Source organism: Podarcis bocagei (genome assembly GCF_964188305.1).
Source record: "Podarcis bocagei genome assembly, chromosome: 12".
In the NCBI taxonomy this organism is placed as follows: Eukaryota; Metazoa; Chordata; class Lepidosauria; order Squamata; family Lacertidae; genus Podarcis; species Podarcis bocagei.
In genome coordinates this window covers 51223091-51248715 of record NC_138137.1, presented here as the reverse complement: position 1 = coordinate 51248715, position 25625 = coordinate 51223091, and the positions used below count along the sequence as shown (strand labels likewise).

The 25625-nt window shown below is 44.7% G+C and overlaps 1 protein-coding gene across 2 annotated transcripts; it reads right to left on the bottom strand.

Annotated features, from left to right (window-relative positions):
- WDR86 (WD repeat domain 86) lies at positions 1-18758 on the bottom strand. 2 transcript variants are annotated; one of them, XM_081163825.1, is made up of 6 exons: positions 18590-18758; positions 14117-14258; positions 12118-12550; positions 7100-7235; positions 2694-2797; positions 1-879 (listed from the first exon to the last, which is right to left on the bottom strand). In XM_081163825.1, exons 1-6 carry the CDS (start codon positions 18750-18752, stop codon positions 661-663), a joined length of 1197 nt encoding a protein of 398 aa, XP_081019951.1. In that variant the 5' UTR covers positions 18753-18758; the 3' UTR covers positions 1-660. The 2 variants fall into 2 exon arrangements, with proteins under 2 accessions (XP_081019951.1, XP_081019952.1); XM_081163826.1 differs by lacking the exon at positions 18590-18758 and adding an exon at positions 17496-17645.
- Between the last annotated feature and the right edge of the window lie 6867 nt (positions 18759-25625).

The window sequence follows — 25625 nt, the reverse complement described above, 5'->3', positions numbered from 1 at the left end:
GCATGTACCATTAAACACCTTTCCAGGTCTGGGCACAAAGCAAATGGGGGGGGGGAGTTACCATATACCCCTGTTCTGTGACACACCACCTAAACATGACATCAGGCTCCCTAACCTTCTATGACTGACCTGTTAAAAGCTCTGGCTTCCACCCCTGAGTCTTCCTTGCCCCCTCCCTTTCTGAGCGGCTCCAAGTTGTACTGGCTCTGCGGGCCCCGTTGCTTAGAAATCTGCACCTGCAGCGTGCAGGATGAGACATCTCTGTGGGCGACAAATGGTGTGTGATGCAGTAGGCCAACAAAACGGGCATTCCTATATGTTCACGAGAATAGATACATCATCATGAAATAGGTATCTGTCATAGTTCACTTCCCTGCTGCTTTTTTGTTGCCATTTCATCAGCATCAGGCCAGGATTGTGCCCACACAGCTTGTGACCCACCTTGCTGAACGCAGCCCACCCAAGACACAAGGCTGTGGCCAGCCAGGTGCTTGATTATGGCAGGTGGGCAGAAATGCCAGGACATGGAATCTGAGCCCCTGATAGGCCTGCTCAGTATAATGAGCTACAGGCTGCATTTGGCTTGGTAGGTCAGTTGGCTCAGGCGTTCCCTTATGTAGTCGACTGGGTGCTTCCTGTCCTCTCGCACCAGCCCAGCCGTCACACGAGCTCCACGGCCTCCTGCTCCCCCCTGTTTTCCTGGTGCACCATGCAGCCCACTTTGTTGTTGAAGAGCCGAGACAGGCTTCCCTTCTGAGAACGCCTGCCCTGGATCGACCTCTCCTTCCAGCGCCGCTTGCTCCGCTTGCTGACCTGCCGTATGTCCCAGATCCTTAGCGTGCCGTCGTGGGAGGCCGTGTACAGTAATTCGTTGTGAATCTGGAACAAAAGTGCCGTATTTTAAAAGGGCAGCTTAACCATAATCACAACACAGCACACAGAAGCAAAGAAGCAGCTTCTCTGTTCCTTTTTTTGTACAACCCATTTGTGGAGCGGGGTTTTCTCCCTTCCGTCTGAGCCCAATCCCAGGTGTGGGTGGGGTGGCTGGTTACAAAGGTGTAAAGCAACAGCCTCCTTTATTATTTCATTGTACAGTGGACACTCGGGATGCGAACGTGATCCATGCGGGATGCAACCCACAGCGTTCGCAACCCACAGCGGCGCATCTGCACATGTGCGGCCCCTGAAACCCGGAAGTAACCCGTTCCGGTACTTCCAGGTTTTGGCAGGTCTGTAACCCAAAAAAACACAACCTGAAGCATCTGTAACCCAAGGTATGACTGTATGGTGGTTCAGCTTGCGGCCCAAGGGCCGTATGTGGCCCTCAATGCCTTTTTTTAGTGGCCCTCGGCAAAATTTGACACACACCCCAACCATCACACTGCCTCCCCAAATATGCTTTTCAGGGGAGTTGTAGATCAGCAACATCTGGAGGACCAAAGGTTCCTCACTTCTGTGATATGTGACAGGTAAAAAGACACCCACAGTTTTGTCAGAGGCAGGACCTGTTCATGTGCAACCAAAGGGAGCACACAAAGAAAACGGGAAGTACTCCTTTAATCCACCTCACCCTGCCTCCAGCATGATGAGAAGAAGAAAGTGTGGCAAGCACAGAAGGAACAAAGTCTGGCAGAGGAGGCCTGCTAATGCCTACCACTCAGAAGCAGACACAACACCCAGTGCGTGAACCCAGCTTCAAACCGATAGTGGCAGGAGATGCAATCCTAATTTTATTTATACTTAAACACCTAAGTAATTTTTAACAAAGTGTTTCAAATGTAACGAAACCTGAAGAGGCATCATTATCTTGACCTCCTGGCTCCCACTTCCTGCGGGCTCCATCCAAAAAACAAAGGGCTCTTGACTCATCCCACTCCATGCAGCACAAAAGAGCAATAGAGCGTTGTTTTTTCCAGGGAGCTGCTCACTGCCATGTGCCTATCTTGGCTCACGAATGTGAGTGCATAACAGAAGAGCACAGCCAATGCCTCTCTCGCTGCTCACTCTGACGGAAGCTTTTGGCCTTCATCTCAGGCATGTTGGGTGCATAATTATGAGAGGGCTCTGCTAAAGAGTCCACTTCTGTTTACTGGGGAGGAATGGGTGAAAGAGCTTTTTTGCATGTGCCTTAGCTCACTGAGAGCTTGCAGACTGGGGTTATAGCAAGCAGCCAGGTATGAAGTCTACGGGGGCTGGCTTGAATCCCCAGGTTGCCTAAGCAACATTTGACCGGATATTGTGAATTAACTTAGGACCCAGTCACCATGGATGGGTCTAGAACTTATTTTAAAGCTGTCTAAGCAAATCAACTTCATAGGGTGACCCTATGAGCAAGGAAACAATTTTTTCCCAGTAGAGCCTTTTTCTTAAGAATCTACCACATCCATCATTGCACAACAATTGATGAGTATAGGTAACAATGTCAGTCCATTGTTCCATCTGGCTGAGCCTTGTCTGGACCAGCGGGAAGGGACTTTTCAATGCCCTTTTCTAGCCTACCTGGAGATGCTGGGGATTGAACCTGGGGCCTTCAGCATCCAAAGCATGTGTTGTAAAAGTGAGCTATGGCCCAGCCTGCCATTAATAGCTAACAGAAGGAACCCTTAAGTGCTTGTAAAGGAAGTGACACCAAACCGTTCCTGACCCACAGAGCTATAGCCAAGTGTTGTGCAGCTGCTCTTTGTGAGGCTCACCTGGATGCAGTTAATAACCAGCTTGTGACCTCGGAACACTCTTTGGAGGATGCCGGTCTTGGTATTAAAAGCTCGGGCACAGGCGTCACCGCTTCCTGTAAACACTGTAATGAAAACAAGGGTGAGGGACCTTTTCAGAATAACATTTTTTTTATTCGTTTGCTATTAAAATGTTTGTTTTCTCCTATTTTCAACACAAAGGGTCAACTCGGCAGGCAACAAAGCGAAGATTCAAACTACACAAGATAAGTGTCATTGAATTCATCAGAACTTACTCCCTGATAAGTCGGTTCAGGGTTGTAGCCTAAAGTGAGTCTTATAAGGGGAAAGGGTGGAACAGAGAAGGTAAATGTGCCAACCCTTTGGGAATTATTTTCAGCTAATTCACATTTTTGATAGCTAATTCTAATTTGATAATCCACCCTGAGGCTGAATGTAGCACTCAATAAAATAGTAATATATGTAAGGGAAGTCGTAATGTATTTTTTCGCTTTTTATCCTCACAACAAACTTGAAAGGTAGGCTGGGATGGGCACTTTCTCCAATTCTCTTAGTGAAATTCACAAGGAGGGGAACTGAACCCAACTATCTTATATATTTTGGCACTCCTCAGCTTTACATTTTTTTTAATTTATAAGCATTCACCAAATACCAAAGATGGAAACAACTGGCACATGCAAAAAAAAAAAACCTTAAAATTTATGACATCAATAAGAATTTATGACATCAATTATAAATTAAATCAAAGCTAAACACCCTATATAGCCATGTAATTTCCTTTTCTACCAGTTAGGCACGAAGACCAAATATACCACAGGATGTAACACAAACAATGAATCACTTAGCAAGCAGAATGAGATTTTCTTTTCTTTAATTAATTGTTTGAACAACAGAGCAAGTCATTTTTAATCTTAGTGTCTTCTAAAAAGGGGCATTTCTATTTGGAATGTGTTAAATATTCTTTTTCATTCAATTAACCCAGGGCATTTTTTACTTTGAAAAGGTATCCTGCTATAGAAACCCATAATCACAGGGTTCATGTGATAAACATAGTCAAACAAAGGTTGCATTTACAATCCAGACATGTTGTAAAGCAAGAAAAGGCTTCCGAAGGGTGCCATGCCTGTCAAATTTAGAGTCCTCAAAGGTAATTCTTTGCCCTTTACCACCCACAGAGGTAATAGCTCCACCCAGCACTCACATGGGATCTTTCTCCTGCCATCTAGCAATGAATTCTTATTAATGGGTCTAGGTGGCAAACAGTTCTGGGTTGCAAAGAGTGGCACAGCCTCTGTTAGGTGTATTGGGAAGTGAAGGGCATTAGGAGTGAATTACACGCAATGTCCAATTCATCCTTAAGCTGCTGTTTTCTGTATTCAAAGCTAAAACATATCTGAAGAGGTCAAGGCCCATGGCTCAGTGGCAAAGAGCATGTTTTGCCTGCAGGTTAGATGGCTGGTATCTCCAGACTCCTGCCTGAAACCCTGGAGAGCTGCTGCCACTCTCTGCAAACAATACTGAGCTACAGGTAGGTAGCCGTGTTGGTCTGCCGTAGTCGAAACAAAATAATAAAATTCCTTCCAGTAGCACCTTAGAGACCAACTATGTTATTGGTTCCAGTAGTAGATAGGTAGCCGTGTTGGTCTGCCATAGTCAAAATAAAAAAAAAAAAAAATTTCCAATAGCACCTTAAAGACCAACTAAGTTAGTTCTTGGTATGAGCTTTCGTGTGCATGCACACTTCTTCAGATACACCGTATCTGAAGAATGTGTATCTGAAGAAGTGTGCATGCACACGAAAGCTCATACCAAGAACTAACTTAGTTGGTCTTTAAGGTGCTACTGGAAAAAAATTTTTTTTTTTATGTTATTGGTATGAGCGTTCGTGTGCATGGGCTCGGGCTCAGAATAAGGGAGCTCCTGACTGGCTATGGTGTTAGGATGACAAGACATGAAGGAATGCATTACTAAAGCATTCTAGAGCCAGCAGCTTTTTTGCAGCTTAGGCTGCAAGGGGTAGACTCCTAGCTTTAGTTGCCAAGGATGCTTTCTGGTATGATTACTTCAGGTAGGCAAACATCCTCTCTACACTTTCAGTTCTAGCATGTCCAGGCTAAGAGGGAAGGAAACCTGTTAATGCAGAATGGGCATCAAAAAACAACCGCAACTGTTTTCAGCACAAATCGTGCCACTTCAGCGGTATGCTTGCTGCACATCCAATATGCAACTGGGGTTGTGTCAGCATGAATAAAGTCTGAAAGGGGTATCAGATTGGGTATATGTAGAAAAAAGGCACGCAAAGCCAGTAACGCCCTCTGAGAACATTTATTACTTTACATCCAATTACTACGTTGTTGGGTGGTTTTTTTTAACAGAGATCGGGAGAACAGTCCAAGTTTGCCAACTGCCAGGATGATTTTGTGCCATCTGGAAGCATTTATTCCTTAAACGCAAAGGCCTTGGTCTGCTGCTACAGAAGGGGAGAGTGTGACTATCTCTGGATGAACAACGGACTGTTCTGCTTTTCTACCAAGAGCAAGGATGCGCAGGGGGCAAAAAATAAAGAAAGACCCAGCTCAGAATACCTCTGCACTTGCAGCCCAAAATTACCTTAAAGTACCCTCAATGTTCAACTGAACGTGGGGGGGGGGGAGCATAATATAATTTGCAGTGTGGCTATGCAGCTTAATCTTTTGGGCTAGCAAGGTAGGGTACTGCCAGCAGGGGAAGAGCCCCAATTTAACATTTGGCTTTTAACTGGTATCAGCTAATGCCAAGGGCATAATCTGCCAGGCACACCTCTGATGAAAGCCCCATTGGAATGAAGCCACCTGGACCATGGGCAGTGGGAGCATGAGGAGGAAGTTAGCTGCTAGTGTAATTCCTCGCCGCCGCAACCCAATATGCTCATTACCTACCATGCAGCTGAAAGGGATTCGAGCCTACAAGTTACAGAGTCCCCTCTCTGCAGGCCAGAACTCTGGGCTACATGGATCCATTCCAGGGAGTTCATGCCAAAACCTACATGCTTCTACGACAGGGTAGGGAGTCCTTTTAGCCTGACATGCCAGATCCTTATCTCCCCACACCCCCATGGAAACATGACAGCTGGCTGGGCTGACCCATCTGTCAATCATCTGATGTCATAATGGCATCAGGCTACTGATATCTGGGTGGTCCTGCCTACATGTCAAAGTTGACGGGGGCGGGGGGTGCTTTGCCAGTGTGTTCCCTTCACCTAATGAGCAACCTCATCAGGTGATGAGAAAAGGGGTTACATCCTGCTACTTTGGGTGCACAGCCCCAACCCTGTGGGGAACAGGGGGTGCAGCCAATGGAAAATTTTATTTGTATTTATGTACTTAAGCCTAGATTGTTTTTTTCTTTGTAATGTTGAGTTTATTATGTGTTTCCTAAACTACAGATTATTGTTATTTTGAATTTACTGACATATACTATATTTTGTATATTTGTACTTTTAATGCTTTGAATGTTTGCTGTAAGCCACTTTGGGCACAGCTTGTTGTTGAAAAGTGACATATAAGTAAACTCAATCAAAGACCTGCCCTTGTATATCAGCTGACATCACTCACCCATCAGCGTGACATCAGCTGGGCATGGTTTGGGTGAAAACGCCTTGTAAGCCAAACTGGACTCTCCAGCAGGCCAGGATTGGCCCACAGGCTGTAAATTCCTCACTCCTGTTCTATGAGGTCTTTGGTTTTTCTGCAGTATAGTTTGTCCACAAATGCCTGGAAAACTGGTTTAACCAGAGACTATAGCAAGCCACCAAAATGAGATTTAAAGCAATAACCACAGCTAAGTTTTTGAAAAGATGTCACTCATTCACAATCTTCATCCTTAACAGGATATTTCATCGATATTCATCTGCTTTCACTTCTTGCAACATCTGTCAGTTAGATTTTTATTATTTGCAGCCAATTTACTTATTACTTACTTTCAACTATTTATATACCACTTAATCACCAAAGTTGCTAAGCGGTGCCATTACAAGCTCTGCAACATACACAAAAACAATTTCACAGGCCTGGTCTAAAAATATAAGCGTGTCTTCAACTCTAGCAAAGTGTGCCAGGTGAGCAAAATGGCATCAGGGATGAGAGGAAAGAAAATTCAAAATCTGAAACAAGATGTGTGACACCCTTTTTATAAGGAGCTAAAACTCTACATGAGCCTCTGCCTAGCTCTGTGTTGTTGGCTTACTTAACAAAAGAAGGAGAATAACATGGGGGTGATTGTCTCCTTCATACCATCAGGACTTGGATAGTTGTGGCAAATTTCTGCTATAAGGAGAATACACAGAAGGTGGTCGTTCCTGGACTAACATATCTGTTGCCAGTGGACAAGATGAGAAAAGGCAATTGGGAGGGTTTGTTGGAACTTACATATTCCAGCATGGTATTTCAAAGTGCTGACGCTGTGCTTGTGAGCCTTGAATGTCTGGACTCGCTCCCCTGTATCGGCCAACCAGCATTTCACCGTCCTGTCTGCACTCCCTGAATACAAGCGCCGATTCACAAGCTAAGAGGGGAAAGAGAGGAAAGATCACTTTCACGAGGGAGCATTGTTCGGAGTCATGGTCATTTTCAGCGCTACCTTCCCCCTGCAAAAAGAAAAATGATGACACAATTCAATGATATGATTGCAATGTAGAAAGCAGCACAGCTTTTGGAGCTCTAACACAGACCTCTGATCTTATGTTCTGCACGCAGCCAGGGCTCCCAGTGGGCCTCCAAATGGCTTTGAGATGTCAAAGAGGAACAGATGAAATAGCTCTCACTCTGCTAGTATAATTAGGAGCAGATCCTTTAAAGCTAGTGAAGCTCCATCCCTTTGCATATATCTGTAAATAAACCACGTATCATGAAGACCCCACAGTCTCCACTGTGCCTCATTCCCAAAAGGAAACACGAATCCTGGGTGAGCACCTGGAACTCCTGGAATATCTCACCATTCAGAGACTGGGGTGGCATGCAACAATAGAGTATTAAAAACAGTTTAAAATAAGTGACACTCACAAGAAAGGGAGGTGTGTCGGTGGGTGGGTGGGTGTGTCTCAGATGGCAAAGGCCAGGGTAAAGAGTTGCATTTCAGCATAATGTATATGCTAGATGCACCTCTGTGGGGAGGAAATTCAATAACTTCCTGAACTTCTTAGAGCAGTTGACCTACTTAGAGGGCCACCTCTGCTGAGCTTAACATCCAATAGAGTCTGTAGAAGAGGTAATTACTGCACAGTGGTACCTCGGAAGTCAAATGGAATCCGTTTTGGAAGTCCGTTTGACTTCCAAAACATTCGGAAACCAAGGTGCAGCTTCTGATTGGCTGTAGGAAGCTCCTGCAACCAATTGCAGCCAGGTTAGACATGCAGGTTCCAAAGAACATTTGCAAACTGTAACACTCACTTCCGGTTTTGTGGTGTTCAGGAGCCAAAACGTTTGAGTCGCAAGGCATTCGTCAACCAAGGTATGACTGTATTTGTTTCTCAGAAAACGGAGGTACAAAGAATCCCTTGTATATGTTTCTAATTTAAAAGGCAGTGGATTAGAATGACTAACACAATGACTTGGGTAACATAGACTGGAGGTGGCAATTCAATTCAGGATAATAAGCAAGCAAATCTATATGTATTTAGTTAATAGCAAGCAGTTTTTTTAAAATGTAGGGTCAGATACAAAATTCTGGGCTCATCTACACTTAACATTTTGCCCTGTGCTTTCTAGGCAGAGATCCATGTTTTAAAGTGTGGTGTCAGAGCACCCCCCCCCCACTGCTTTCCTCAGTAAAAACCGCTTTTTAACGCTGAATCTGAACAAACAGCAATTCGAGTTTTCTGCAGAATGCTGTTTTCTCCAATGCAGAAGTTAAAATGCAGAAGTTTTCATGGGGAAAAGCACCCGGCCAAACAAAAAAGTGCTCCAACACATAGCTTTAAAGAGCAGACGTATTCCTAGAAAAGTGGCACAAAAGGAAGTCTGGGTGAGCCCTCTGAGAAGCTGCACACTCCATTACCAAAGCCAATGTTTCCCACCAATTCTTATTTTCATCTATTTTCCTCTACAGAAAACATACATAGGCAAGAAACCCACAAAACAGCAAACTTTCTTGTTCAGAAAACTTCGGTTTGGTGCAGGTTCCCCCTCCCCCTCCTGAAGGAATGCTTGCTTCCAGAAGAGATCCATTATTTTAAATAAAAGAAACATTTCATGCAACCTCCCACAACAGTCATTTGGCTAATGGAATGGAAAAACAACTGCAGCCGTAGGGCTTAAGGTATCCTATATCGTGAGGCACATACCAAGTGTGTTACAGGAAAGCTTATACACGATTTTTGCTTCATTTATGTCAAGATAAAATAAAGTGGCCAATCTCTGCGAAACGTGCTTTTAATTTCTTTCATTAGAAAGACAGGCATGCCTTTCATCGACAAGAGCAGAGATTAATTTCCCATGATTAGCAAGGGAAGGGAGAAGCGGGAAAGAGGCCTTTCCACCATAGGTTTCTTCCAAACTTATCCAAACCCCAACAATGCCTGATTTAAAAAAAAAAAAAAAATAGCTGGGGAGACACAAATCCCAATTATAATCTGCCTGTGGCTTGAAGAAGCGGCAAACGGCTTTGTTGCTGTGTTTTTCTTGGCTGGCATTGGAAAAGGCTTTGTTCACTCTGGCTAATTTCCCAACAGAGCGGCTGTTGGAGAAAAGCACAGCACATCACGGAAAACAAGGAGTACAACTGCGCTCGTACCTCTTAGGGAATGTCTGCAGAGTGGCAACTGCCTGAGCTCCTAAAAGACAGATGCTCTAGCCTTCTGTGGCATTCGCAGGCTGCATTGTGAAGCAGGCTAGACAGGTCCCCCACAATCGCTTCTGCTGTGTGGACAGCTAGAGAAGCAGACAGCATGGAGGCGTCCATCCTTTGCACCAGGGATGGGAAGCATCTCTGGCCCTCCAGAGCTCGCTGGGCTCCCACTCCATTCAGCCCCAGCCAGCATGCTCAGTGGTCAGGGATAATGGGAGTTGCACTACAACATCTGGAGGGCCAGAGGTTCCACAGCCTTGCTTTACACCAGCGGAGCTTGCAACCCTTTGTTCAGTGGCGCTTGCAGTATCTTCATAGCCCAAAGAAAAGGGGAACTAGGTGAAAACTCATTTGACAAATTTCTCAGGTCGTGTTGTCAATACTACATGGGATGGCTTTCATCCCATTTCACTTGCTTCGTGCCATCCCATAAAACATGGAGGAAGAGCCTTAGCCATTTAATTTCCAGCAGGCCAGTGCAGCTTCTCCTCTCACTCATCCCTGGCCATGTTCACATCAACATGTTTCATGGACTCACAGATAACACTGTCCACACATGACTGACTCAACCCTGGAAAGCTTAAACTGACACCTACTCATTTCCACTACTGGACAGGCGTTCGCAAAAACGTGTAGAAGGCAAGATTATCTATCTCTACCTTGTAGTTATCCCACTGCGTGGGGCAAATAACAGCTGCTTCCTGATCAATGCCTTGCTAAACCATCCATTGAAAGTGCCCTGTGTTAAACGCAGTCATGCAGTCAGGTACAGTCCTCACGCTTATTCGTTTTTATAACATTCTTCCAATGAGATCAAGGCGTCAGTTAACCTCTGCAACAATCCTGTGAGGGAGGTGTCAGGAGCTTTTGGGCAGTACACCCAAGGCACGTGCCTTATTCAGCTTCTCAACACTATGACCTGATGAGCCACAGCTGAACATGTGGATTCATTCCACTAAAAGGCAAAACACCGCTGACATGAGGTAACTGGGTTCTGTCCTTAGCATTTGTTTTGTGACAACTCAACATGAAGAAAACACCCGTTCGTGCTGCAGTCCCTGAGTGGTGGTGGACATGTGTTTGTGAGCCAGCTTGGCAACTTTCTCAAGGCTGTTCAGTGAGCGTCATTGCTGAGCAGGATTTCAACCTGCATTCTCTATGCCCAAGGCCAGCATTACTCACTCTACTAGTCTACAAATCATAACATTGAAGAGATCTTTGTGGTGGATAGAACATGTTTACAGTGATAATTTATCTCCCGCTCCAACTTTCTGTGGTCCCTTCCCTTGCAATTATACTAATATATTTTTCACAGGGTTGCATGGCTTTTCACAGCTCCCCACATGGAACCATGCCTGCACAGCTGCCTTTTTCAATGGTTACCGCACCACAAATGTCATGGGTCAGTGACAGAGCAGCTGCTTTGCATGCAGAAGGTCTCAGGTTCGATATCCGGTATCTCCAGGGAAGGCCAGGAGAGAATGCTGTCTGAATTCCTGGAGAGCCACTACCTGTCAGTGTATACTGACCTAGATGGACCAAGGGTCTGTATAAGGATACTTCCTATGTTCTTCCTAGAATTAGTCTCTCTCTCTCTCTCTCTCTCTCTCTCTCTCTCTCTCTCTCTCTCTCTCTCTCACACACACACACACACACACACACACAGTATGTAGCTCTCGCCTCAATGCAAGGAAAATAAAATCCCAGAGTAGTTGACAGACATGCTCCGCATATATGCAGCTGTTCAAGGCTATTTCTGTATCTTTCTGACCAAAGAAATCTAGAAGAGAGTTGCTCAGAAGTTCCTTCTGACCACAGTTCCCAGGGATGTGCTCCATCCCAATCAGATGCAGAAGACTATTCTACTTCTATTCTTTGTCATGGAGTTCTTCAGTTCATCTCATTTGTGGACACACTCTGACAGGTGCTCTACTTTTCCTGAATCTCTCCATGTATGTATTGCAATATGTCAGGAAAGACCTTATTTAAGTATACGACACTTAAGTTAAGCGAGATGAGCGCCACAACCCCAGAGTTGTTTGTGACTGGACTTAATTGTCAGGGGTCCCTTTACCTTTACCTTTTACTTGGGCCATTTCTTACATTAGTTCTATTACTATAGAAGTCCTTTATCCACACTGGCTTCCTCTGCTGTTTTCTCTTCCCAACAAATGCTACCCTAGTTGGTTGCCCCGTTGCTCCAAGCAGCAACACTGGCCTTAGTGAATGGCTACATTCGCACATAATGCTAAGCCTTAACCATGGCTTGTACATGAGTTACCTTGCATACATTCAAAGAAGCCATGGTTCATTCTCCGAAGCTTGGTTCATTTTCCAGCTGCTCTTGCCTCGTGCCTGTATTTTGGCATGCATTTGGGGTGCTGTGGTCAAACAAACCAAGGTTAAGCAAGACACCTGGATTCCAATGTGCCACCAAACAATCTATGGTTTGTTAGCCAACTACAAAACACATCACTGATTGTACCCATAAACTGTGGTTAGTCTGCTGGGCTGGGTTCAGACATTCAAACAAAGGACACTTTGGTTAAACAAACCATGGTTTAGTGTTATGTACAAACCAGGCCAATATCAAGTCACTTACCTCTAGGCAAATGACAGATCCTTGATGCTCTTTGAACACTCTCAGCTGCTCGCCAGTCACGATGTTCCAAGTCCGGATGGTGTAATCAGTGCTGCCTGAAAAAAGCTCCCTGTTTGGAGCATCAAGTATAAGACATAAGACGGCCCCAGTGTGTCCCAGCAAGGTTTGGTGGCAGCGCCCACTGGACACCCACCAGACCTTGACAGTGCAGTCTGTGCTCCCTGTCACCAAGAAGCCCCTGCTCAATTTCTCCTCCTCCAACTCTTCCTCTTCTGAATCCTCAAGGACATCCTTGGAGGAGTAAAGAGCCAACGTCAGAACACAGTTCCGGTGGCCTCGGAACTCCTGGATCGGCTTCTCCGTATCCACACTCCAGCACCGTGCTGTCCTGTCATAGGAGCCACTGAAGAGATAATCCTTGAAAACCAGAATCCTGTTGGGGGTGGGGGAATAAGCCACATGTCAAAAGAGTTTGAAGTTTCCCCCCAGCTCCTTCTGCCTGGCCTTATAATGTTTCTTCCAGTAGCACCTTAGCGACCAACTAAGTTTGTTATTGGTATGAGCTTTCGTGTGCATGCACACTTCTTCAGATGCACACGAAAGCTCATACCAATAACACACTTAGTTGGTCTTTAAGGTGCTACTGGAAGGATTATCCCCCCCCCCCCCGAGTACGGCAGATCAACATGGCTACCTACCTGTACTTATAATGTTTGTGCTTTAGACTGTCAGCATGTAATCCTATACATCTCTACTGAAAAGTAAGTCCCACAGAATTAAATGGGGCTTACACTCAGGTAAATAAGATTGCGATCTTAATCATCCTTGTACCTTTCTTCTCAGTTTTATTAGCTGAACTGCTGTATGCAGAACTAAACATAGTACCCCACATGAATCTATTTTTATTCCCCCAATTTGCATACTGCTTAATCACAGTCGTCTCTAAGCGGTGTACAGAATATCCAGTAGAATAAAACTAAAAATGAGTTAAAACAATACAGTAATGTCATAATTCAGTTGTGAAGCCTGCTGGAATAAAAATACTGTGCTAGTTCCTTGAATTCCCGGCTAGTTTTCCAGAAACTTATTTATATCTAGATTAACTGAAATGGGGTCAGATTAAATCCTGGGGCAGCTGAATTCTCAACCTTATCCACTAATAGCCATGGTTGCATGCCAGCCATAGTTTCCTAGATGGTTTCTCTCCCTAAACAAATTGTGGTGCAGCCCTGTACTGTAAGTGCTTGGCCACGTGGACAGGTGAACTTTATGACAGCCCTAGATTTCCCCAAGTGCAATAAAACTGAACACTGCAGATGACCAACTCTAAAGACAGTACTGTATAGTAGCCCTAAGGGTGGTCCTCTGTATTCCAGCCTAGGTTGCCAATTTATCTAGAAATTCCATTTGCAAAAAGGAGAAGTACATTTGGCAGCTGACACACACACAAAAAGGATCCCTTGCTTGCTTGCACACAGAATGCACGTTTAGCATAACAAATCAAGGTCTGGCTTTAAGCTTCTCTGGGGGGTAATTAACAGCAGGGCAAAATTCCAAATCTTTAAACAAAGCTTTAGCTGTATCCCCCCCTTTCTTTCTTTTTTACTACTAAGAAGTATGCTTAACACAATGCTTTTTAATCTCTTTATCAGGTGCAGCTGTTGCCAATTTCATTCCCAGCAGAGAATTCGGTTCAGTTCCTCCTTGTTCTTCTGTCCGTCTCTCTTGCCCAGGCTGTGGCTGCGTCAGCATTCTTGCTGGAATAACTAATCGCATACGGCCAAGAGCATGTGTAGCAGAAATTTAGGCAATTCATTTGCGCAATACAGCATAGGGAGGAAACGACTGGTTTTGAACAGATTCAGAAGTAAGGATAGGAGACCTGAGGAGGTTAGCTGAGGAGCTAACTAGCATCAGATTACAGGTTGTGACAAGCAGAGAACGCAGGGTGAGGGGAGAAATCTAGGCAACTCTAAATAAAAGACTCTGTGATACCTACCTGTTGACAATCGATGTGTGCCCTCGGTAAACTGCCAGGCACTGGCCTGTCATCACGTCCCACTTTCGAATTGTGTGATCCGCACTACATGTAAAAGCAGCTTCATTTTCTAAGTGGCAAAATGTGATGTAGCTTTCATGTCCTGGGGAAAAAATATACAGAACTAAGAACCATCAGTACAAATTTACTGAAAACTACAAAAGGAGATTTTTGTAACAGGAACTTGTGGCTGTCCAGATGTTGTTGGATTTCGGCTCCCATCAACCCCAGGGCAGCATGGCCAGTGTCCAGGGATGACTGCAGTCCTGCAATCTCTGGAGGATGACAGGCTTCGCTGCCCTGGTCTTGTAACAGGAAGGTTTGCATCACACTCTTAAATTGATTACTGTGGCAGATCTGAAAGAGCCTTTGTACTGGTCTTATGCTAGTCTGTCAGGACTTCCCTCAAAGGATTCCTGGGAGGTGTGATTGTCAGTGCCTGGAATTCTCTACAGACCTGCAACCACTTGAAGATCTACAATACCCTGGATTGCCAGGAAAGGGAGAGATGTCTGCTAAACCTGTTCTGAATCTGTGATATAAATATGTCCTTATGCAGCCTCCCCCCCCCCCCCGGCCAGGACAATTGCTCTCCTTTTAAAACATGCTTTCTACTATCTCATACAAACCACAGCTCTATGCCTCAAAATTCACATTCCAGTTGTATAAAATAAATAATAAATGTTGGAAATGTAAGGAAAAAGAAGGTACTTTTTACCATATGCGGTGGGAATGTAAGAAAGTGAAGGACTTCTGGGAAATTATTTATAATGAGATTTTTAAAATGCTGAAATATACATTTGTAAAAAACAACAACCCAGAAGCCCTTTTACTTGGTATTGTAGGTACAGAGATTCATAAGCATGATAAAAAATTGTTTTTATACGTGACAACTGCAGCAAGAATACTATTAGGCCAACGATGGAAGCAGGAAAAGAAGAGTGGCAGATGAAACTGATGGATTATTCTGAGTTGGCAAAATTGCTGGTGAGTTGCTGGCGGAACCAGCAAGACCAGACTTTCCTGAAGGACTGGAAGAAATTTATGATATATTTGAAAGACAATTGTAATCAATTGACATCGCTTGTAGAGTTACAAGAAGTTTTGTAAGGAGAACTATATGAATTATTGCGAAAGAGGACGAAGAAGGAGTTTATTTAGGATTTGGATTTTATAGCAATAACTATAATAATAAAATGCAAAATTAGAAAGGAAGTTAGAAAACCATCAGTCCATTAGGATGATGGAAGTCCTAGGCAGTGATAGCCAAAGGTCTGTTATGTTGTTCAAGATGGTATGTTATGTTTGGAAAACATGTGTAAAAACCAATAAAAAATATATTTAAAAAACAAAAACAAAATTCACACTCCAGCAATCCAGTGGTGCTGTTAGGTAATTTTTAAACTCTGGACTCAATGGTTATGGGGTCTGGGGTCCCTGCCTCCCTGCTCATTTTCCTGAGTGCAGAGCCCTAGATGGGGTGGTCTGATGTCTTGCTGTTAGCACTGACCGCCATTGTCCTGTGTTTTTCACACAGAGATCAATGGGACCTGTTCCCAAGTAAGTTGCACATAAGGATTTCAGCAAGAGAATGGGTAGGAATTAAACCTCCCCCTATTCACATTTTCCACATGCGTGGGAAGAATGCAATCTATATGAAAGATGACTAACTATTTACGTACACTTTGGAAATTCAAGCTTCTTCTGACTCAATGTTTTTACTGTTTCGAATATAGTTTTTCTTTTTTTTAAGTCCACCGAGCTCCTTGTTTAATAGGCACTTCCTTCTACCTACATGGTCAGCTTCCATGTTCTTTAATCATTTTGAGGTCAATCTATGGAAATTGTATAAAAAGTGGCATTTCTCATTCTGAAGATGAAAACAAACTTAAGAGCAGACAATCAAGCTGTTTACATGAGCCCTTAGTGATTATTCAGTTGCAAAAGAAACAAACAAAAACTAACTAACTAAGTGAATACCTAGAATTGGCTAAACTTACAGACTCAATAAGAAATCATTCAAAGGAGAGAATGGGATGTTTTTTATAAAATATATGAAAATGGAGGTTCCCAGACCGTCACTTGGCTTAGAGTAGATTAAAATCCAGAATGTTTCTCCACAGATTTACCAACTGAATACAGATATTTAGAAAAAGGAATTATCAAATAACGTTCATGGGTAGTGGAAGACATGTTAGGAATCAAGGAGTCAAGCCAGAAGTTGCAAAAAGACGGCTTGCACTCTCTACGAAGAATTGTATTTGAAAATGCTTGGTTTTGAGGCTTTTTTAAAATTTATTTTTCTTTTTTCTTTTTCCTTTTTCATTGCTGATATGCTTTTTCTTTTTTCTTCTTTTTCTTTTAATATTCTGATTATTTGATGTGTGTGTGTACGTATATGAAAAATCAAAATAAAATTAAAATAATTAAAAAAAATAACTTCTTTTAAATAAATAAATTTAAAAGGGAGAAAACTCTAAAACGAAAAAACCTTTCGTCTTGCGAGTTTTTCGTCTCGCGAGGCGTTCGCCTTGCGGGGCACCACTGTACATTCTTTCTGCAGCACCTCTGTGGGCCTCTGGAACCTAGTTATGTCACCCCTGCAGAGCTGGCAACCCCTCACCCCTTTTCAAACACCCTCCCTTGTGGAGTGTTCCCTCAGCCTCCTTTCCTCTCCCCTCTCCTTGGGAGTCCTCCAGGCAGCCACTTTTGCTGTCCCAGGTCTCTGAGCTGCCCCCCACCCTGCCCTAAAGAGAGGTGCCTCCTCACACTGCCCCACTGGCAGAGACGGTTCCCGCCCCTGCCCCCACTCATTCATCCCGAGTTGCCCATATTGTTGTATACAGTGGTACCTCGGGTTACAGACGCTTCAGGTTATAGACTCTGCTAACCCAGAAATAGTACCTCGGGTTAAGAACTTTGCTTCAGGATGAGAACAGAAATCATGCTCGAGCGGCGCAGCGGTGCGGGAGGCCCCATTAGCTAAAGTGGTACCTCAGGTTAAGAACAGTTTCAGGTTAAGAACGGACCTCCGGAATGAATTAAGTTCTTAACCTGAGGTACCACTGTATTTGTGATGGGTTTTAATTTATGCAAGCCGTTTGGGGAGCCAATGTCTTGGGTAGCATAAAATAAAATGGCTTCTCCAGAGTCAGTCTTGAATGAAAAGGTTTTTAAGCAAAGGTTGGATGGCAATCTGTCATCCTGCATGATCTAGTGGATTCTTGCATCACAGGGGTTGAACTATAGGACCCTCCAACTCTATGATTCTATAAAATTGCCTCACAACAATTTATATGTGTGTGTTGTATGTGTGTGTCTTAAATATATCATCATCTGCCTTCTCCCATGAAGAAAAAGGTTTCCCGTCCTCATTTGAAGGAATCCTCCAAGGATTCAAGTATGGCAGGATCTCAGCCGTCTGACTAAGCAGACAGACACACTGCAGCTTGCCAGGTATGTTATGGGCTACCACAACCACACAGACATTAATATCACTTAACCAGAATTTGGGAGGGGCTGTGTGATGGACAGACCATTGGGGTCATCCTCCAGAAGACCATCAGCCAATCATGGCAGGGAAAAGAAATGGCTAATCAGGAGAGAGAGTGAGGATAGTAGAGAGAGAATTTGACAGTTTAACTGCCACATGGAGTCTGGCTAGAGAAGTTGCTTAGGGGTTTGTCAGGCAGGATAAACCTGTTTAATTTTGTCATGTGAAAGAAACGGACCCAGAAAGGGTCTTTTACAGAAAGAGTTAGCCATTCTAGGAGGAAAGAGATCTATTAGAAATAGCTCTGTTGTGGGGAATTATAAGTAAAGTTATTGCTCAAACCTGAAACAGCATTTCTGAAGGAAAAAGTACTGTCCCTTTAACAGTAAAAGTGCTTTATCCTTCATTAAGCGCTTGTTAGTAAAAATACAGTTTCCACTTCCATCGTGCCTCAGCTTTAATTTATACCTAGTTTGGGAAATAAGTTGTCACAGGAAAACCAATATTAAGAATCTTTAAAGCCGATTTATGTTGTACAAGTGCCCTGCCACAGATAGAGAATCCCTGAATTCTCTTTTTTATATATATTAATTTTATTAGTTTCCCAAATTTTAACAAATCAATCCAAATTATTTAAATTTAATACAATTTTTAAAGTAATTAGGTTTCCCACTCCTGTTACAAACCTATGTCCATTGCTTCCTGATGTTGCTGCTTCATTCTTCTTTAATCACCTTCTCATCTATTAATTTTAATTCATTTACATAGCTAGCCTTTGTTTCTTCCTTGCAATTAGCAAGAATCCCTGAATTCTCAGTTGTCATAGAGAGGTAGGCTAAATCACCCCATATGCGGTCATTTTGCCCCACTCCCATCTTCACTGAGGGAGTTTGTCACAGGGTGCACCCCAGAATCAGAGGCTAAGGGAAGGTTTACCCTACCTTGAAAATGGGCCCTGCACTGGCTGTCCGCAGTGCTCCAGAGCCGTGCAGTGCCATCTTCACTACCTGTCAGGAGCCACTGGCCGTCTGGGCTGAGGCTCAGCCAGTTGATGCCTCCCTGGTGATCAGTGCAAACTTTCAGTGCTGAACTACTGCTCCCCATCTTGCGAGTTCCACAACAAGGCAAGAGCCGGGGTGGAGAGTCTCATAGGGTCCGAGCCAAACAAGGATCAGGAGTAGGCCTTAAAACAGCAGGCTGCATCAAGCCAACTCCAAGGATCATCTTTGGTGCAAAAACAAACAGTAGGGGGGTGTTGCTGTCTCTACGAAAAGTGAAAAAAAATGTATTAATAATGATAAGAACAACAACAACACAATAACAAATGATACTAGATGGCTCAGGCACACAGCCATTATAGCCAGAAGCTTGACCATTAAGCTGGCGAACCCCTGCGCCTCTCCCATGAGTAAACCCATTATATTAAACATTTCATTGTTTATTGTAACATGAGAATAACCCTGGAAAATAAACCCTGAAAAAATATCTGGAAACTTCGCCTGGTTAAAAACATGGCCAGACTTTTGACTAAAGGCCACTGGAGTGACCCTGTTTTTCCACATGTAAGCTTTCAGCTGAAACAGAATAGAACACTACATTTCTATGATTCTACTACAGTTATTCCCAAATTGTATGCCAGAGCATTCTGGTATGACTCGGATGAACTACTTACTGCGCCTAAAGGAGGCTTGTCTGAGGCTCTGGGCGTGCCTTCTTTGAGAACAGGTAATTCTGCTGATCAGGTGTGATTGAATGATCCGATCATGCAATCATATCAGATGCAGACAAACAACATAATTGCTTCCCCTTCCCTGCTGTCTGTGATTTTCACTGCTCTGGGCATGTCTCTTCTCAGATGCAAAAGGAGAGGAGACTTTGCTACCAGTGTTCCTTAGCAATCTGGAGTCTGGGAAGCTGCCCTGCAGAGTTTAGGCAAACTTATATTGAATGATGCACCTACATCACATGCCAGACCTTGGAGAATGGAGGGCTATAGTTATGGCTAAGAGTTCAAGCAACAAACTCTGTAGTTTATTCCATATGTTTTTCCTCCCTCACCGCAAATAGTGGTTGCTACTCACAAGTGTCCAAAAGCTAAAGGGAAGACAAATTATTTTGACGCTAGCTGCTGTCATTTTAATAAAAGCCACGGCTGTTGTGCCAAAGGTTGTGCCAAAGAAAATCAAATTCTGTGACCAGAATAGACATTGCAAATATTATGCATATCCTTAGTTTGCATACACTTATCCTGCTTCAAAAATCCAGGTTTTCAAAATGCTTGGAATTCTTTGGCAAAGGTTAAAGGATACTGAGAATATGTGGGCTGGGCACAGAGCTGCCTCAGATTAGTAAATTCCTTTGTGGAAACACACATACAAAACCATCTCTGCAATAAATCTCAGTGGGAGGGCAGCAGGGGTGGCAGTTATTTATCCCAGCAAGTGCCGCCCCCAACGCCTTGATCCCAGGAGAAAATAGTCTCTAGATACCATGGGGTTTGTCTTTAATCTGCACAAGGCTGCCTGGACTAGTATCTCCAAGCCAAAGGGAAGCCTGTCATAGCAAACTCTGCCTACACAAATTGTGTAAGCCAAACACAGCCCACCAGCAAAATCTATCACAGCCCATCAAGAACTCACTACACTTCCTAGTTTTCTTCCTGCCTGGAAGTAAGAGCTGTTCGACAGTGGAATTTGCTGCCAAGGAGTGTGGTGGAGTCTCCTTCTTTGGAGATCTTTAAGCAGAGGCTTGACAACCATATGTCAGGAGTGCTCTGATGGTGTTTCCTGCTTGGCAGGGGGTTGGACTCGATGGCCCTTGTGGTCTCTTCCAACTCTATGATTCTATGACTGGCAAAGATAAAACAGTAAATTGTGAAGCACCTGGCAGCCCTATTCCAGCAGCCAGAAGAAGTGGCAAAAGGAAAGCATACAGATAAGGCTCCATCCATCTTTCCATTCCATCATACGGCAGTAATTTACTCCCCCGAGGGAGGGGCTGTAGCATGCAGAAGGTCCCTGGTTCAATGCTCAGCATCTCCAGATAAGGATAGGAGAGACTCATGTCTGAAACCCTAGAGAGCTGCTGCCAGTCAGTGCAGACAATACTGATCAAGATAGGCCAATGGTCTGGCTCCGTATAAGGCAGCTTCCTGGGCCCTGTGTTCCTAACCACAGGGAACTGCTCCTATTATCTTGAATGCAGCCTGGTTCAATATCAAAACTGGCCACAGGGTGAAGCTTGGCACATTCCTCCTCAAGCCACGTTTATTTACTTTCTTACAGTATTTATATGCTGTCTTTCATTTAAAAATAACCCACAATGCAATTTACAGTAAAGAAGTAAAGAAGGAGAGGCTAACATGTGGCCCTCCGAATGCTGGTGGTCTCCCAACGCTCAAGGCCATTGGCCAGGGATAATGAGAGTTGTAGTCAAACATTGTCCGGAGGGACAGAGTTTAGCCGCTCCTGCTATAAATCAAGGGTTGAAGCCTTGATTCTTGCACCCACTCTAGGAACAGAGACGTAATATACGTGCAGCTATGAGGAGGGTTTTCCTAGAGGTGCAGCAATAATTGCACAGTCCCTTCCAGCTATACAATTCTATGATTCTATGTGCAACATCAACACTGCCTTTCAGCCTGCCTCGTGTGCTATTTATGTGTTGGTTAGAGCATGGTGCTGATAACGTCAAGGTCACAGGTTTGATCCCTGTATGGGGCAACTGCATATTCTTGCATTGCAGACGGTTGGAGCAGGATGATTCTCAGGGTCCCATCATCCCTGATAGACCACACTAGCTATGGATAATGGACTCCAACATCTGCAGGCCCACAAGTGCCCCGATCCCTGCCCTACATAAAGGCCTTTAATTTTTAAAATCAAAATTATTTCAAAATTGAGCCCACACCCAAGGTGGTGCAGATATTTTATATTCCATCTCACGTATCCCCCTAAACCTCAATTTAATGCCACAATCCTATACATGTTTTCTCAATAGGCAAACCCATTAAACTCAGTGGGGCTTATTCCTAACTCTTAAAGAGTACAGGATTGTAGCCTAAGCCTCAGGTGTGAAAGCGCCTTTCTAGTTTCCAAGTCCACACTCACAGGGAAAGGGGTTGGCCAGGGCAGAAGCAACCCGAAAAAGGTCTTCCTTGTGGAATCGCTTCCCCCTTTGACCGCAGGATATTAACCTTCCTAAATGGGGGCGGGAAGAGAAATGGACCCCTTCGAGGGCGGGAAAACTCCGGGAGCAGCCAAGACCCCTTTCGCCTGCCTCGCCCAGGAAGGGAGACAGCCAACTCCTCCCCATAACCATGTCTGCGCTGCTTCCCTCACGCCACCGCCTCCCCACCCCCCATGTCTGGGTGGGCTGAGGCTTCCCTCGCCTCCTCTAAAAAGATACCCCCCCCCGGACTTCCCTCACGGCCCCTCTTTAAACAAGAAGAGAAGTCTCGGGGCTCTGTCTGTAACCCTCGCCCACAGGATACGGAGCAGATCCTGCCCGCTCCCCTCCCCCTCTGAAGAAAAAAAGGGGGGCGCACACACACACATAACTAGCAACGCCCCCGACCCAAATCCGCAGCGCCCACCCCCCACGTCTCTCCTGTTTCCTTTGCGCGCGCACCGCAGATATGCCTGCAGTCCTCCTCTCCGCTTTGTTTCCTGTCGAAGCCCCCCTCCTCACAGCATTCTTGCTCTCTCAAAAGTTTCCCTCACGACCCCCCAAGGCTCCCCTATAACTCCCAACTGTTTCCCTCGCCACCGCCACACACACGAGTTTATGTATTTCTTTTTCCTATCCTGAGGACAGAAAGAAGAAAAGAAACCCCCTCCTCGTGTAAAAAAAAAAAAAGTCAGCACATCGCTCTCCTCTCCGGGGTCAAACAACTCCCCATGACTCGACGGCGTTTGGGTTTTTTATTGGGCTGCCGCTTCCCTCAGCGAACCTCTTCTCTTCTCCCCCCCCCTTGGGTGCCACACGTTGGGTGCCTTCCCAAGACCCCCTCAGTGGGGAGTGGGTCCTTTTTTTGTAGGAATGAGGAGGGGTTTCTGAGGCAGATTGGTGAGGCCGGTCGTAATATCATGAGGGAGCAAAATACAAGGGGGCGAATTAGCCCCACACGGTGACCCCCATGACCCCAGCTGCGCCTGCCTTCTTCCCTCAGAAAGAGCCCCCACAGCAATCTGTGTGAAATGTCCCCAGAGAGGAGCACCCGTCCCAACTGTGCAAGTTTCCCACCCGCAGGGAGTCACATCTCTCTTGCGCCTCTGTCCATTTCTCCCCAAAGCTACATCATAATTCATTTTCTAAACAATAAGGCAAATCAAGTCTGCACACTCCCAGCTCTCCCACACGGCACCATTCCCATGTTTCCGCCTAGCAATCTCACAGATTTTAAAAAAATAATAATTATTATTATTACATGTAGACACGGCACACAAGAGTTGCTCGCTTACTTCAGTTCAAATCCCCATCCCAAGGGGAAATCCTCTTGCTCATGATCTCTGGTGTCGTTGGAGAGAAGACAAATCAGCAAACACGCACACCCCCTTTCGCCTTCAGAGAAGCTTCATCCAAAAAATGTTATCTTTTTACGCACAAACTACGGCCAGGCGAACAAGCAAAAAAACAAAATTAAAATCAGAAAGTGCAGGGATCCGCGCTGTAGGATCAGGCTTCTTCACATTGTTCCAGGGGGGTGGAAGGAAAAATCCTAGAGGACACAAACTCCAGAGAGCAAACCAATCTAGTAACCGCAAAACTCATTTCCAGGCAGATCTCATTTCCTTCCATGATAAGGGGAAAGAAAAAGAAAAAGAAATTAAGAAAAAGAAAGAAAGAAAGAAAGAAAGAAAGAAAGAAAGAAAGAAAGAAAGAAAGAAAGAAAGAAAGAAAGAAAGAAAGAAAGAAAGAAAGAAAGAAAGAAAGAAAGAAAAGGGGGTGACAGATTGCTGGGTTAATGGAGCCAAATAGTTTTGCCTGGACTCTCAGGCAGTTCCTAAATCCTAACTTTCTCCAGTGGCTTTTTGCATTGTAATAAGAAGGTGCCTATGCAGATCCTGAGTCCGAGTTTAGCATAATTCATTGGGGCGGCTGTTGCAGCACTGCAGAGAGAGAAAACGGTTTTTAAAAGTCTTCCTGTTTAGAGAGGCTAGCTGCCTTTTGTCTCCTGTTCTTACCCCCTTCAGTTGTGTGTGAAGAAGGCTCATCTGAACTGCTTGCCAAGATCCCTGCAGGACTCCGAAACCTCTCTCCCTTTCTCTCTCCTTTTACCCAGTTCTCCCCCAAAACTTTTTCACTGTTTCTTAGATTAATACAGTTGTGCAGAGCATAACTTGTCCGTCTTTTCACGCTCTGCGGGGGATCAAATACCACCCCTCAGATTTCTACAAGGTCCTAAAGAAAGCTGAATTAAATAGCAGAAACTACTAGGATCTGTAGCAGAAAGAGTGCTGCAAGACTCTTCGCTGTTTTTACTAGGATTTAAACAACAGATTCTTGGAAATGCATAATGCCTTGCAGTATATAAGTGATATGGAAAGTTTTGTATCTCAAGGTGCTAAAGGAACACACACAATATGGAATTCCTAGGAAGGCAAGATGTGAGGGCAATGGGGAGTGTGAGGACGAGCAAAAGAAGCTTTGGCCGGATCAGAATTTGGGCTTTATCAGATGTGTCAGTCTAGTTCAGTGTTGCCAATCAGAGGATTGGCAGCCACTCAGCAGGGTTGCACTGCACTGCAGTTTTCTTGGGGGTGTATGGGGTGTTAGGGGAGAGGTAGTACCTTTGGTGGGGGACATGTCGTGCTCCTTCTGGCGTAGACTGTTCACCTCTGGTCCCCGCCCTGCACTCAGCTCTCACCTGTGGCTCCTAGAAGCTGTTAGCATGCGGCAGTGCCCGAACTCCAGGAATGGCTTTGACTGGCTGGCTAAACCAGGTGAAGGGAGCCAATGGGTCTCAAACCCTCAGTGAGTTAGGGACTTCCTTTACATGTGAAGATAGGCTCAGGCGGATTGACCGAATGAGACCAGTGGTGGGTCCATTGGTCAATAAGGTGGTTTCTGCAAGAGCTGTAGAGGGAAGTGAGGGGCAGATGGGGCCCATCTGGGGGAAGGAAGACACTGATCCTAAACCTCCGCTGCTTTGTGGGATATCTTCAGAAGAAAAGGCTAAGGAGTAAACCCTACACAAATCCGGAATGGAGTCCCTAAGAAGTTTGGGTGGCACCTTGAATGCTTCCTTCCGGCAATTCCTGCAGCCAAGCCAAACATATTGCTCTGCTTTCCTTTGGACCACATCAGCCAGGCCAAGAGGGGTTTTTTTTTTGTTATCTGGGCAGCCCAGGAGGTCCATACACACTATCCAGACTTGTACCCCCCGGGAGGTCACTTGGGTGCTGCTAATGCAGCGGTTTGACTTCACCCCTGGAGACACACTGCATTGTCCATCAAGAGAGATGGATGCCAATAACTCAGTTTTCTCAGTCTTATCTGATGGTTCTGGGAATTAAACCTAGGAGAGCTATTTGCATACAAAGTGATTTTTCATACAGAGAAAAAGTAAGAGGTGACATACACAGAGGTGTATAAAATTATGCATGGTGCAGAGAAAGTGTATAATGAAATGGGTTTATCCCTCTCTCATAACATCCAAACTCAGGAACATCCAAAGAAGCTGAATTTTAGAAGATTCAGGACAGTCAAAAGAAAGTACAGTGGTACCTCGGGTTACAAACACCTTGGGTTACAAACACTTTGGGTTACAGACTCCAGTAACCCAGAAGTAGTACCTCGGGTTAAGAACTTTGCCCCAGGATGAGAACAGAAATCATGTACCGACGGTGCGGCGGCAGCAGGAGGCCCCATTAGCTAAAGTGGTGCTTCAGGTTAAGAACAGTTTCAGGTTAAGAATGGACCTCCAGAACGAATTAAGTTCGTAACCAGTAGTACCACTGTAGTTAATTCATCCAC